Source organism: Melanerpes formicivorus, unplaced genomic scaffold, assembly GCF_026170545.1.
Source record: "Melanerpes formicivorus ecotype bairdi unplaced genomic scaffold, bMelFor1.0.p_v2 SCAF_43, whole genome shotgun sequence".
Taxonomy (NCBI): Eukaryota; Metazoa; Chordata; class Aves; order Piciformes; family Picidae; genus Melanerpes; species Melanerpes formicivorus.
In genome coordinates this window covers 4,074,930-4,090,719 of record NW_027142395.1, presented here as the reverse complement: position 1 = coordinate 4,090,719, position 15,790 = coordinate 4,074,930, and the positions used below count along the sequence as shown (strand labels likewise).

The window sequence follows — 15,790 nt, the reverse complement described above, 5'->3', positions numbered from 1 at the left end:
TGTTTATATGATGCCTGGTGTAAGAGTTAATGATGAAACTTCATCACATTAATGTGGTCATACAAAAGAAGAAAAAAAGACGAAATCTATGGGTTTCTCCTAACTTGAGATATCTATGATTCTGACTAGGTTTCCTGTAAAAAAAATCCTTTAAAAAATGTACATGAATTACATGCTTCCCTTATTTCTTATTCTGAGAATATATTTTCTCTCTCTTCTTTTGTGCAATATATTCTCAAGCTGCACCAGGGGAAGTTTAGGCTCAAGGTGAGGAGAAAGTTCTTCACCGAGAGAGTCGTTTGTCATTGGAATGGGCTGCCCAGGGAGGCGGTGGACTCACCGTCCCTGGAGGTGTTCAAGAGGGGATTGGACATTAGAATAAACTTTATTAGAATAAATCAAACCAGGTTGGAAGAGACCCTCAAGATCATTGTGTCCAACCCATCAACCAATCCAACCCACCCAAACAGCTAACCCATGGCACCAAGTAACCGATCAAGTCTCCTCCTGAGCACCTCCAATGATGGCGACTCCACCACCTCCCTGGGCAGCACATTCCAATGGGCAATCACTCTTTCTGTATAGAACTTCTTCCTAACATCCAACCTGAACCTCCCCTGGTGCAGCCTGAGACTGTGTCCTCTTGTTCTGGTACTGGCTGCTTGTGAGAAGAGACCATCATCCACCTGTCTACAACCTCCCTTCAGGGAGTTGTGGACAGCAATAAGGTCACCCCTGAGTCTCCTCTTCTCCAGGCTGAGCAACCCCAGCTCCCTCAGTCTTTCCTCATAGGGCTTGTGTTTCAAACCCCTCACCAACTTTGTTGCTCTTCTCTGGACTCGTTCCAGCAAGTCACATCCTTCCTAAACTGAGGGGCCCAGAATTGGACACAGGACTCGAGGTGTGGCCTAACCAGTGCAGTGTACAGGGGCAGAATGACCTCCCTGCTCCTGCTGGCCACACTGTTATTAATGCAGGCCAGGATGCCATTGGCCCTCCTGGCCTCCTGGGCACACTGCAGGCTCATGTTCATCCTACCATCAACCAGCACCCCCAGGTTCCTCTCTGCCTGGCTGCTCTCCAGCCACTCTGACCCCAGCCTGTAGCACTGCATGGGGTTGTTGTGGCCAATGTGCAGAACCCGGCACTTGGATGTGTTAAATCTCATGCCGTTGGACTCTGCCCATCTGTCCAGCCTGTCGAGGTCTCTCTGCAGAGCCTCTCTACCCTCCAGCAGATCAACTCCTGTCCCCAGCTTGGTGTCATCTGCAAATTTACTGCTGACGGACTCAATGCCCTCATCCAGATCATCAATAAAGATGTTAAAGAGCACAGGGCCCAGCACTGATCCTTGGGGCACACCACTACTGACTGGCTGCCAGCTGGATGTGGCACAATTCACCACCACTCTCTGGGCTCGGCCATCCAGCCAGTTCCTAACCCATCACAGTGTGCTCCTGTCCAAGCCATGGGCTGACAGCTTGGCCAGCAGTTTGCTATGGGGGATGGTGTCAAAGGCCTTGCTGAGGTCCAGGTAGACTACATCCACAGGCCTCCCCACATCCACCAGGCGGGTCACCTAATCATAGGAGATCAGGTTGGTCAGGCAGGACCTGCCCTTCCTAAATCCATGCTGGCTAGGCCTGATCCCTTGGCCATCCTGTAAGTGCTGTGTTATTGCACTCAGGATGACCTGTTCCATGATCTTGCCTGGCACTGAGGTCAGGCTGACAGGCCTATAATTCTCTGGCTCATACAACCGGCCTTTCTTATGGATGGGCACAACGTTGGCCAGCTTCCAGTCCTCTGGGACCTCTACAGTGAGCCAGGACTGCTGGAAAATTATGGAGAGTGGCTTGGCCAGCTCATCTGCCAGCTCTCTCAGCACCCTAGGATGAATCCCATCCGGTCCCATGGACTTGTGGGGATCCAAGCTGCTAAGGAGCGTTCCAACCACCTCCTCATGGAACATAGGGAAACTGTGCAGCTCACTGGCTCCTTCTGCCAGCTCTGCAGGCCAGCTGTCAGGAAGACGTTCTGCCCTTCTAGTAAAAATTGAGGCAAAGAAGGTGTTAAGTATCTCTGCCTTTTCCTCATCCTTTGTTACAATGTTCCCCTCCGTGTCCACCAAGGAGTGGAGGTTGTCCTTGCCCTTCCTCTTGCTATTAGTGTATTTATAGAAGGACTTTTTGTTGTCCTTCACAGTAGAGGCCAGTTTAAGCTCCAAGTGTGCTTTTACCCCCCTAATTTTCTTCCTACAAGACCTAGCAACATCCTTAAACATTCCGTGGGTTGCCTCCCCTCTCTTCCCAAGGTGATACACCCTCTTTTTTTCCCTTAGTTCCATTAAAAGTTCATTAACCATCCAGGCTGGCTGTCTGCCCCGGCGGCTCATCTTCCGGCACATTGGCACAGCCTGTCCCTGAGCCTCCAACAATTCTTCCTTGAAGTAGGTCCAGCTCTCCTGGACCCCTTTGTTTTTAAGGGCTTTATCCCAAGGAGCCCTCTGAATTAGTTCCTTGAGTAACCCGAAGTCTGCCCTCTGGAAGTCCAGAGTGGAGGTCTTCTTGCTGCCCCTCTTGGCTTGACCAAAAACCGAGAATTCAATTATCTCGTGGTCACTGGACCCCAAACACCCTCCAACCACCACATCACCCACCAGCCCTTCCCTGTTGGTGAAGAGGAGGTCAAGCATAGCCTTGCCCCTGGTAGGCTCTCGCAGCACCTGGGATAAGAAGCTGTCCTCCATGCATTCTAATAACCTCCTAGACTGTCTCCTCTCTGCTGTGTTGAGATCCCAGCAGATGTCAGACAGGTTGAAGTTGCCCATGAGAACAAGGTCCGGAGATCTTGAGACAGCCCTAAGCTGCCTATAGAATGCTATATATATGCATATAGAATATATGCATATATATGCATATAGAATGCACTTGGTGCCATGGTTTAGTCATGAGGTCTGTGGTGACAGGTTGGCCTTGATGATCTTTGAGGTCTCTTCCAACCTTGGTGATACTGTGATATTTTGCTAAAATTCAGAAAGAAATATTAGAGATTTGTCTCAAAAAGTAACACTCTTAACACTTACGCATTTGCTACACAGCAAAAGCTACCCAATTTTGGGGGGCATAAAAAATACCCTGCATGCAAACACAACTGCTACAGAATAAAGTTTTTCTATTTTGTAGCTATACCACAAGCCAATATTCAGCACAAGTGGGGATATTTTCAAAAAAGAAGTGATAATATCTTGCATCAAAAAATTGTTAATTAAAAAACACCACTGGTGTTTGTGAATTTGCCTTTTTGCACCCTCCCTCTTTGGCAATAAAATCTAAACCAGCCTTTATTTAGTAGATTGGTTACTGCTCTTAGCAAGGTTCACATAGCACACAGCCGATGGATCTCATTTTCTAATTCAGACTGGTATGGTATAAAAAATACTTAATTTGAAAATGCAAGACAGCATCAGCACATGGCACAACAACACTGGTAGGATCAGTGGATGAAAGCATTGTACAAGGCCATTTTGTGTAAAACTGTGAGGGAAGACAGTTTCTTGCTCTATGCAAAATATCTATGAATATGGGGAGGATTATCAAGGGAACAAGAAGAACAAAGAGAAAATAAGTGAACCAGGCAGGTCCAGAAGGACTGAATGTGAAGACAAAAACAGCAGAGGGGATGTAACTCACAGGTGCTTACATTCTGAGGGCAGAAGGGATCACAATAAATGCTCTAGATTCTGAATTTCTCTATCAAGCCCATACATCTCATGAAATGAGTACAGCTGTTTTGGAATGATATCTACGTGATTTAAACACATTCAAGGCTTAAGAAATTACCACTTCCCATTGAAAGATGTTCTAATGTATTATCATTCTCTCTGCTAAATCTCACTTTTTTCTAGAGTGAATTTGTCTAGCTTCCATTTCCACATCTAGTTAGGTATTCATAAACTAGATCTTCTATTAAAGATTTTTTACTCAAATGAGAGTTTCAGATCAAGATTTTTCTTTTTCTTAACTTCTTTGATAAGTAAATACAGCTCTTCAGTTCTCTCATCTCCAGACCACTTCTGCCTCTTTCCTAAACCCCACTCATTTTAGTATCCTTGGTTAACATTTGAATAACTGAAAATTACTTGAAATAACAAAAATAACACTGTAAGCAGGATTTTGTCAAAGTTCAGTTTGTCCCAGCTTCCCATTGTGGCAAAGATTAGCTTGAGAACACCTGTGAAGGGAAGAACCTACTGAAAATGTGCATAAGGTACTTGATGATTGCTTATTAAGGTAGAGCCAACAAAGACAAGGAAGGGTAGACAAAGGCACAATGGTAACAACATGAACTAGGAAAAAATGGAAAACTTTGCTAAAAAGATGGATACACAGAAAAGTACAGGAATAAACCAAACTTTGATTAGTACAGGAATAAACCAAACACCTTGCAGGCATTTTCCTTTAAGGCACTGGGAAGAAAGATTTCAGTTTTCTCAGATTAGTTATCTCCCTCTAGTCTTTCACAAAATCACACAGAATGGTAGGAGTTGGAAGGGACCTCTGGGATCATCTAATCTCCAAAGAAGGAGACTCTACAGTGTCTCTGGGCAGTGTGTTCCAGTGCTCCATCATCCTCAAAGTAAAGAAGTTTTTCCTTATGTTTAGGTGGAACTTCCCATGTACCAGATTGTGCCCATTGTCTCTTGTCCTGTTATTGGGCACCACTAAAAAGAGACTGGCCCCATCCTCTTGGCAGCTGTTCTGTAGATATTTATAAGCATTGATAAAATTCCCTCTTGGTCATCTCTTCTCCAGGCTAAACAAATGCAGATCTCTCAGCCTCTCCTTGTAAGAGAGATGCTTCAGTCCCCTAATCGTCTTCGTAGCCCTTCATTGGACTCTCTTCAGTACTTCCCTGTGTCTCTTGATCTAAGGGACCCAAAACTGGACACAGTATGGACCAGGTATGGCCTCACTAGGGTAGAGGAGAAGGAGAACCACCCTTAACCTCCTGGTCACACTCTTCTTAATGCACTGCAGGACACCACTGGCCTTCTTGGTCACCAGAATACACTGCTTAACATAGTTAACTTGGTATCCACCAGGAATCCCAACTCCTTCTCCAAGACGTGCTTTCCAGCAGGTCAACCCCTAACCTGTACTGGTGCATGGGATTATTCCTCCCAAAGTGCAGGTCTCTGCCCAACTCTCCAGCCTTTTCAGGTTTTGCTGAATGGCAGCACAGCCTTTTCATATGTCAGTCATTCCTACACTACCACTTTTTTTATCCAGTATAATAGAGAACAAGAGGACTATTTTTACCAAAAGTATGTAGTTTAGGAGACCATTATAAAAGGATTTGAGTAAGAATTATTTAAATTAATGCAGTGCTACACTTCTAGCTATCACTTACCTTTTCTCTGTTTCCCCAAATACTTAGAAACTTCTCTACAAAGCTCACTAACTTTTCAATTTTTTCTCTTTATGTATTTTTATCTAATTACATAGAGAGGACAGACAAAACTACAGTGCAATTTAAAGTAAAATTCAACTCTATAAAGTCAACACAGCTGGGTGAAACACACAAACAGGAGAGGCTTCAAAATTGGTGGAAGTCAGCTGGTAAAGAGGGTTATTAGAAACAAAATGTCAGTCCTCCAAAATCTGAAGTTGCACCCAAATGAAGAAATTATGACAAACATGGAAAATTAAATAAAATAATTTAATTAGGCAGGCCAAAAATGCATGTACTCTTTCTTTTGTACTAAATCTTCCTGTCAGCTGATAATTAAGGATAGAATGAGCACTCACAGAGGATAATGTTATTTCTGAGAGTTGAAATTAACTCCTTGCATCAGTGTTCACTGAGGAAGAAATTAAAGACAATTTCACCACAACAGCCTTTTGTGATGTCTTCTGCAAAAGGAAGTCCTGCTTTATAAACCTTGAGCTCTTCAAAGGTGTCAACAATATTCAGATAATAATCTGGGTAACACATGATGATTCTGATTCCAAAAGGCTACTAGCAAAGACCCTCACCAACAACATTTAAGGAAAGTAGACAGCCACAGGAAAGGAGTCTTGGCCTGGCTAAACAAACAAAAGACAGGGAACAAGGTAGTACTAAGTGGTCAGTTCCCACATGGAAGGAGCTAATCAGTGAGGTTCCCCTGAGACTGGTTCTATTCAACATGTTTACAAGAGATGAGCAGTGAGGTGGACTTGCTGGAACAGATCCATGTCCTTCTTATATTGGGGGTCCCAGAGGTGAACACAGTACTCCAGGTGGGATCTCACAAGAATGGGGCAGAGAGGGGAAAAACATTTCCCTCAAGCTTCTGGCCACACTTATCTTGATGCAGCCCAGGATGTGATTTGCTTGCTAGGCTGCAAGTGCACATTGCTTAATCATATTCTGCTTTTCATCCACCAGTACCCCCAAGTCCTTCTCTGCAGGGCTACTCTCAATCCACTCCTTGCCTGTCACCCAGTCTGTATTTGTGCTTGAGACTGCCCTTACCCATTTGCATGACCTTACACTTAGTCTTGTCAAACTTCATGAGGTTCACACAAGCCCACCTCTTGAACCTGTCAAAGTCCCTCTGGATGGCTTCCCTTCCTTCCACCATATAGACTGGACCATGCAGCTTGGTGTCATCTGCAAACTTGCTGAGGGTGTGCTCTTTGAATGGAGCACAGATCACCCTCATCTGAAAATTAGAAGATTGAAACTGGAGCAGGGCAAATATGGTCAGACATGTGGAATAGTTTCCACCTGAGTTTTCAATGATAGGGAGTTACAAATTCACAGTGGGCATGGACAGGCCATTCATTGTTTCTTCCCACATGTATGTAAAGTAATCAAAATAAACCAGGAGGAAATGGGAAATTTCCCTTTTGGCAGCTGCTTCCCTGCCTAAGATGCTATCATGAAAGTGTGTTACATGAGGTGACTGCAAAAGTAGCTGGAAGAAAGGGACTCCTTAAGATTGCGGACAAACACAAGTTTAATAAGTACATTTTAAAAAACCCATGGATTTATCAACACTGAGGTAATTCTGATCAATCAAAACAGAGAGAGAGTCTTTATTAAGGCTGTCCTGTGCTGATGAAACCTGTTACATGACTATTACAATCAGTAAGGATAGAAAGCTGGCATATTTGAAGAACACTGCAGTAAGATAAAACATTCACATGATGGCAGTTACAGACAAAGAGGTAATTTGTGAACGGAATCAAGATGACATAGTTCAATGCTCTGTCATTGAGACCTCATCCACTATTCCACTGAATACCATTTAGTCTTTAGAAAGACTTTTTTCTTTTCTCTTTTTTTCCAAGTTAAATCGAATCGAATCAAATCAAATTGAATCGAAGCAAATAGAATTAACCAGGTTGGAAAAGACCTTTGAGATCATCAAGTCCAACCTATCACCCAACACCATCTAATCAACTAAACCATGCAACCAAGCACCCCATTCAGTCCCCTCTTAAACACCTCCTGTGATGGTGACTCCACCACCTCCCTGGGCAGCACATTCCAATGGACAATCTCTCTTTCTGGGAAGAACTTCTTCCTCACATCCAGCCTAAACCTCCCCTGGCACAGCTCAAGATGGTATCCTCTTGTTCTGGTGCTGGTTGCCTGGGAGAAGAGACCAACCCCCACCTGGCTACAACCTCCCTTCACATAGTTGTAGACAGCAAGGAGGTCTCCCTTGAGCCTCCTCTTCTCCAGGCTTAGCAACCCCAGTTCCCTCAGCCTCTCCCCACAGGGCTGTGCTCCAAACCCCTCCCCAGCTTTGCTGCCCTTCTCTGGACATGTTCCAGCATCTCAACATCTTTCCTAAACTGAGGGTCCCAGAGCTGGACACAGGATTCAAGGTGTGGCCTAACCAGTGCTGAGCACAGGGGCACAATGACTTCACTGCTCCTGCTGGAAGCTTGCAAATGCGTAGCAGATATAAACCCTGGATAAGATGACATTTGTTAAACTTTCAGGAGAAGGAATTTTCACTTTTGGTCACATGGTTCTACATTTTGGATGTGGGTTCTAATGTTGACTATAGAATGAACAAACATTATATGATACATTATTACTAATCACTCAAAGAGGGAATCAAGCCACAAGCATTTGTCTCATTGACTTGATGTTATATGTACTTGTTTACGCTCTCATGTTGAATGTAATCCTTCTGAAGCAACTCTTAGCAAAATGGTAGACTTGTCCACAGGTGAAACTCATAGATCCCATCACAGAAATAAGTGTACAAATTTTGTTCTCAAGAGACTTAATCTTCTCAGACTCAGGGAATCTGAGGGAAGAACAAATTCCTTGGTAGGTAAGACAGACCAAGTTTTTTATCTTGAGAATATACTGCAGGCCTTCCTCTTTGCTAAACCTAAATAACTTTTTAAAGTTCTACAACCCAAACCCCCACTACAAGAAGATTTCCACATTTAAAGAGAAGAAAAAGAGCAGAGATTCCTTGACTTTGTTACTGCTAATTTAATCTTTGGTGGACATTTTAAATACAATGATATAATTAATGCATGTTAAACAGTTGATGGTACGAACACTGCTATCAGGATAAGGCATATTGTAAGCTATAAAGTAAACAATGTGATTCATGGGTAAATTTTGAACTGTTAAAAAAAAAAAGGTCAAACCCATACAAGGCATTAATAATTCACCTTACTATAGCAAGTCATTCTCAGTAAGTCGGGGGCATTGCTGTATGTGTTTCCAGTAAGCATAAGCAAGAAATTCTGAACAAGCCCTGTGTGATGAGGCTGAGGGAGCTGGGGTTGCTTAGCCTGGAGAAGAAGAGGCTCAGGGGAGACCTTCTTGCTCTCTACAACTATGTGAAGGGAGGTTGTAGCCAGATGGGGGCTGGTCTCTTCTCCCTGGCAACCAGCACTAGAACAAGAGGACACCATCTCAAGCTGTACCAGGGGAGGTTTAGGCTGGATGTGAGGAAGCAGTTCTTCCCAGAAAGAGAGATTGTCCATTGGAATGTGCTGCCCAGGGGAGGTGGTGGAGTCACCATCACTGGAGGTGTTTAAGAGGGGACTGAATGGGGTGCTTGGTTGCATGGTTTAGTTGATTAGATAGTGTTGGGTGATAGGTTGGACTTGATCTCAAAGGTCTTTTCCAACCTATTCTATTCTATTTTATTCTATTCTACTAATGCAAGGTAAAAATAAAATAGAATTGTATATCCACTGCTGAAATAAACTGTTTACTAAATATTGATTATGACATAATATGAAAAATGCCAGTTTGGCTTACATTACTGTACTTTTAGTACAGTAATTTTACTTTTAGCACAGTAACTTTTTTAACTCTTACTCTTTTTTACTCTTTTACTCTTAGTACAGTTCTTTTTAGTACAGTAACTTTACTTTTACTTGAGTTGTCAGAGAACTAAGTGGTCATTTACTATATTTTGTATATATCTAAGTAATTTATCTCTTGGCTGATGATTGTGCCTTTTTGGGATATACACATTTTGGCCTGTTTTCCAAGTCTAGACTTCATTGTCCAGAACAGTCACAAACTGACTCTTATAAGTTCTGCTCCCTGTGCTGTGGAAAAGTGGACACAAGTTGAAAGTTTAGTGAAAAAGGTTTTTCCTGGGTTACCTTTTATATGGAAAGAATCTAGTAACTATGCACTGGACACTGCGGAAAGTTGCAAGGCTGGACATTGTTTAAATGATGTTAGATGCCTTCTCCAGATTCAGTGACCCTACCACCATATTCATTCACCTGTAAGCTCTGTTCAATGTAAAAGAAGTCACCTAATGTCACTTTGCATACCAGTGTTGCATTCTTCCTTCCCTACAAAACACCACATTTTTATTCCCCCCACCCCCCCTATTCATTATAGAACAAAGGCTTCTGTTTTAGGCAGGGGTGTACACTGAGAGGAATGGGAGAACCCATACCATCAACAATTGGCTCAGGGGATGGTGCCAGCAGCGGAATTTTGGTTTCTTTGATCATGGGGCAACTTTTACTGCACCTGACCTGCTGGGTCCTGATGGGGTGCATTTATCTAGAAAGGGTAAGACAGTCCTAGCACTAGAGTTGGCAGGGCTCATTAGGAGGGCTTTAAACTAGGTCAGAAGGGGGTGGGTGAGGAAATCAGTCCCTCTGCAGAGGAAAGAGTAGGGCACAAATTAGGGACAATTGAGAAGCCAGGAGCCCAGCTGAAGTGCATGTACACGGATGCACGCAGCCTGGGCAATAAGCAAGAGGAGCTGCAAGTCCTGGTGCACAAGGGTGACTATGATGTAGTCGCCATCTCAGAAACATGGTGGGATAACACGCACGATTGAAGTGCTGCACTGGGGGGTTACAGGCTCTTTCGGAGAGACAGGCAAGGGAGAAAAGGGGCGGGGGTGGTTCTGTATATTAGGGAGTCACTCTCTGCCACAGAACTTGAGGTGGAGAAAGAAGGGATTGAGAGCCTGTGGGTTAAAATCAGAGGGCAGCCTAACAAATCTGACATCCTGGTTGGAGTCTGTTACAGACCACCCAACCAGGATGAGGAGGCTGACAAATTATTCTATAAGCAACTGGAGGCTGTCACAAGATCATCAGATCTTGTCCTTGTGGGTGACTTCAACCTGCCAGATATCTGCTGGAAACTTAATTCAGCAGAGAGGAGGCAGTCCAGAAGATTCCTGGAGTGCATGGAGGACTGCTTCCTGACACAGCTGTTAAGTGAGCCTACCAGGGGTCAGGCTCTGCTTGACCTGCTGTTCTCCAATAGAGAAGGGCTGGTGGCAGATGTGATCGTGGGAGGCTGCCTAGGGTGCAGTGACCACGAGATAGTGAAGTTTTCAATATGCAGGGAGATAGGGAGGAGCACCAACAGAACCTTCACCTTGGACTTCACCTTGGAGGGCAAACTTCAGCCTGTTTAAGAAACTTATTTGCAAAGTTCCCTGGGTAGCAGCCCTCAAGAACCGAGGGGTCCAGGCTGGTTTGGCCTACTTCAAACAGGAGCTCTTGAAGGCACAGGAACTGGCAGTGCCCATGTGCCAAAAGATGAGCCGGCAGGGAAGGCGACCGGCCTGGGTGAGCAAGCAGCTCCTGGAGGAATTAAGGGAAAAAAAGAGGCTGTATTACCTTTGGAAGGAGGGGAAGGCTTCTCGAGGTATGCTCAAGGAAGCTGTTAGATTATGTAGGAATAAAATCAGAGAGGCAAAGGCCCAGTTGGAACTGAAGCTGGCCACCTCTGTGAAAGATAATAAAAAGCATTTTTACAAATACATTAACACTAAAAAGAAGGACAAGAAGAACCTGCACTCCTTATGGGACCTGGAGGGGAACACTGTGACTGAAGATGAGGAAAAGGCTGAGGTCCTGAACACCTTCTTTGCCTCAGTGTTTAACAGCAAGGCAGGAGTTCAGGACGAGTGGCCTCCTGAGCTGGGTGACAGGGTCAGGGAGCAGTGTAGTGCCCTGGAAATCCATGAGGAATTGGTTTGGGACCTGCTGAGCCACTTGGACACTCACAAGTCCATGGGACCTGGATGGGATCCATCCTAGGGTGCTGAGAGAGCTGGCAGATGAGCTGGCCAAGCCGTTCTCCATCATTTTCCTCCAGTCCTGGCTCACCGGTGAGGTCCCAGGTGACCAGAAACTGGCCATTGTGGTCCCCATCCACAAGAAGGGTCAGATGGAGGAACCTGGAAACTCCAGGCCAGTCAGCCTGACTCAGTGCCAGGGAAAATGATGGAGCAGATTATCCTGGTGGCAATAACTGTGCACCTGAAGGATGGCCAAGGGCTCGGGTCCAGCCAACATGGACTTAGGAGGGACAGGTCCTGCCTCTCCAACCTGATCTCCTTCTATGATCAGGTGACCCGTCTGGTGGACATGGGGAGGCCTGTGGATGTGGTCTTCCTGGAGTTCAGCAAGGCCTTTGACACTGTCCCCCACAGAAAACTGCTGGCTAAGCTGTCAGCTCAAGGCTTGGACCGCAACACTCTGTGCTGGGTTACGAACTGGCTGGAGGGCTGAGCCCAGAGAGTGGTGGTGAATGGTGCCATGTCCAGCTGGCGGCCAGTCACCAGTGGTGTATCCCAAGGATCAGTGCTGGGCCCCATCCTCTTTAACATCTTCATTGATGATCTGGATGAGGGGATTGAGTCAGTCATCAGCAAGTTTGCAGATGACACCAAGTTAGGAGCAGATGTTAGTCAGTTAGAGGGTAGAAAGGCTCTGCAGAGGGACCTCGACAGACTGGACAGATGGGCAGAGTCCAACGGGATGGCATTCAACAATTCCAAGTGCCGGGTGCTGCACTTTGGCCACGGCAATCCCATGCAGAGCTACAGGCTGGGGTCAGAGTGGCTGAAGAGCTGCCAAACAGAGAGGGACCTGGGTGTACTGATTGACAGCCACCTAAACATGAGCCAGCAGTGTGCACAGGTGGCCAAGAAGACCAATGGCATCCTGGCCTGCATTAGGAATAGTGTGGCCAGCAGGAGCAGGGAGGTCATTGTGCCCCTGTACTCTTCATTGGTTAGGCCCCACCTTGAGTCCTGTGTCCAGTTCTGGGCCCCTCAAGTTAAGAAGGACATCGAGACACTTGAACGTGTCCAGAGAAGGGCAACAAGGCTGGTGAGAGGCCTTGAGCACAAGCCCTATGAGGAGAGGCTGACGGAGCTGGGTTTAGCCTGGAGAAGAGGAGGCTCAGGGGTGACCTCATTGCCCTCTACAACTACCTGAAAGGTGGTTGTAGCCAGGAAGGGGTTGGTCTCTTCTCCCAGGCAACCAGCACCAGAACAAGAGGACACAGTCTCAAGCTGCGCCAGGGGAAGTTGAGGCTCAAGGTGAGGAGAAAGTTCTTCACCGAGAGAGTCATTAGTCATTGGAATGGGCTGCCTGGGGAGGTGGTGGAGTCACCATCCCTGAAGGTGTTCAAGAGGAGATTGGATGTGGCACTTGGTGCCATGGTCTAGTCATGAGGTCTGTGGTGACAGGTTGGACTCGATGATCCTCGAGGTCTCTTGCAACCTTAGCGATACTGTGGTACTGTGAAAAATGAATCAAGGTTACGGTAATATTTCAGACCTTACATTAGTTCTTCAGTTTCTTCAAGGCCCTGAGAAGTGATCAGATAAATTTTATTATTATTTTCATCACTGAATATGAAGGATTGATCTATCCATTAGCACTTCTGTAATAGCTACCCAAAGCATAACTTTAATGTTGGCAGGAGAAATGAACTATTACCATGTATAAGATAGAGAAATGCAAGATGATCATTATTTTTATGATTAGAGAGGCATTTGAATAGTTTCCATAAAACTACACTATTAAAACAAATCTGTAAAGGCTTGAAGAATGCAGGACTAAAAATCAAATTGTGTTTATTTTAATGATCCTTATATCTCAATATAAAACTTCACTTCATTTTTTAATTTCATTTTTTAATGCAAATAAGGCCCCAAATGCTATTGCACTCAAGTTAAACACTTGACATTTTTACTCCTTAAAATGCAACATTTTATGATGTCTAGATATGTTTATTAATTAGTGATTATTAACACCCAGTAAACAACATGTCTTGTAAAAACACAATCTTTCTTCACAGCATGAGGTTGAAATCTATTATTCACTGATTCCATATGCTGAAATACACTCAAATGATCACAAATGACCTTAAGCATTAGATAAATGTAAATGAGGACAGGATAGAAAATGTGCTTTTGATTGATATCTAAAAGACTAGGTTTGAAGCCTTGACAAGGGATGAAATCTGAAATCTCTTACCCAGTAGAAGGCAACTGGAAATCTACAAAATCTAAGCTTCTGGATAGACAATACTATACAGCCTCTCATAAGCAGGGATGAGTGTCTGAGGCTGCTCACAGGAAGTCTTTGACACATGGAACCTGAAAGACCATTCCTGTGGCCCATGTGGCCTTTGTCTACTTGGCAGGCACTTGTTAAGATGCAGAAATATATCTCTAAGTTATATGCATGTACACACTAATGAAGGCAGATTTTTTATAACCCTAAGTGCTCACTTCTGTATATGGAATGGCTACAAAGCATATAGATGACTGATGTAAATGATAGCCATTAAAATGATAAGGGTTTTACTCTCTATGTAAATAAGCTTATTCTGTTGTAACATTGCCTTTCTCAGCCCTTTTTCAGCTTCAATTTTGTCACTTTTAGACTGAGAGCACTTACGGAAGGAGAGTTATCAACAAAAGAGGAGATTTAGACACAGGCTGGACATGAGAAGGAAGTTCTTCACCATGAGAGTGGTGAAGCCCTGGAATGGGTTGTCCAGGGAGCTGGTTGAAGCCCCGTCCCTGGAGGTGTTTAAGACCAGGTTGGATGAAGCTCTGGCCAGCCTGATCTAGTGTAGGGTGTCCCTGCCCACAGCAGGGGAGGTGGAACTAGATGATTCTTGTGGTCCCTTCCAACCCTGGCTGATACTATGATACACACAAATAAGAGTGTACTATTTGCCCTAAGGTGCCATCTTTAGGCACGTCCAAATTGTTAACTGTATATCACAAACATTTACTTTATAGTTTACTTTTAGAACACTACAAGAGAACAAAGTGCTTCCAGCTACTGTACCTAGAGATGCTTCAAGGAAATAGATAAAATAACTTCAGTGGCACCACTTGTTACAGGGTGGGTCATGAAAGGCTTGCAAGACCATCTGAAACAAGCCTTCAGAGCTAACTCAGAGACAACAGAGCTGATGCACCATGAGTAAAACACTGAATAAGCCCTGCTCCTTAGGACATAGCGAGAGAAGGGTCCCAGCATGGCTCCAATACTCCCCATTTGTCCTCACAGATGACAACACAACAATGACTGTACACAGGACAACCAAAAAACCTCCCATGGATGCTCCAACAACATCTGCTTTAGGGGCAAATGGGATTTGGTGTCATCCTGAATTCTCAGAGCTATTTAAAATGAAAACTGCCAATGATATAGGTACGTTCGTTCCAAGCCTCCTATTCAGTGCAATGGGTAATGTTGAGTCTGAAACAGCCAAATTTCAACCATGCACAAAACCACAGCTTGAAGAGACATAATGTATATGAACAAAAAGAGAAGGGAGAGGTTAAATCACCAAGATTAATCTTACAGTATGTGGAAAGCATGTACAGTATTTTTAAATGCTTTGAAATGCCTGTCTTGCATCACTTCCCTATTTATGCTGTATATACATCTGTGCCAGCACCAGCAATACAGGTCACATTTTCACACTTTTGCATAAATTTCACATTTACATTAAAACATATTTCCAGAAAAGCAGTTGAATAGAATCTTACCAGCTTGACACTTTCCGAGCCTTAAATACTCCTGCATTTTGGTTTCTTGTGATGATCTCACTTACATCTGTAGTGTATTCATTAAGAATTAACTGCAAATCTAGAGCAGTAATAAAAACAATAAAAAATGCATCCCCCTCCCCCCCCCCCCCCCCCCCCCCCCCTTTAAAATACTTTCATAATGTCTTTTGTCTCTTTGGACTTCATTAACCTGTACTATGTTGGTCATTTACATTTCTGCTCCAGCACATCAGTCATATATACCCATGCAGCATCTTGTCCTTGTGGCCTACCTCTACTTATTTACTGTTTTGTTTAAGGAACTGATAGCCCTGTAGCTGTAGAATGAGCTGAAAAAGACTTCCCATATCTTATACACATTTAGAAATGTAAGAATTTTAACCATTTATCAGAAATTGTCTAGTGTGGTTTCTTAATAATCAGTTTAGTTTGTTCTGCTTT

The 15,790-nt window shown here is 44.2% G+C and overlaps 1 protein-coding gene across 2 annotated transcripts in view; it reads right to left on the bottom strand.

Moving 5' to 3' along the window:
- The window catches only part of CAMKMT (calmodulin-lysine N-methyltransferase), a 256,296-nt gene that overhangs the window by 29,853 nt on the left and 210,653 nt on the right, over positions 1-15,790 (bottom strand). For both annotated transcript variants that reach the window (XR_010989820.1, XM_068158873.1), the window contains exon 7: positions 15,329-15,395. Coding sequence is in view for 1 of the 2 variants with exons in the window: in XM_068158873.1 (XP_068014974.1) it covers positions 15,329-15,395 (67 nt within the window). In the remaining variant the exon portion in view is untranslated. The remainder of the gene's footprint in view (positions 1-15,328; positions 15,396-15,790) is intronic.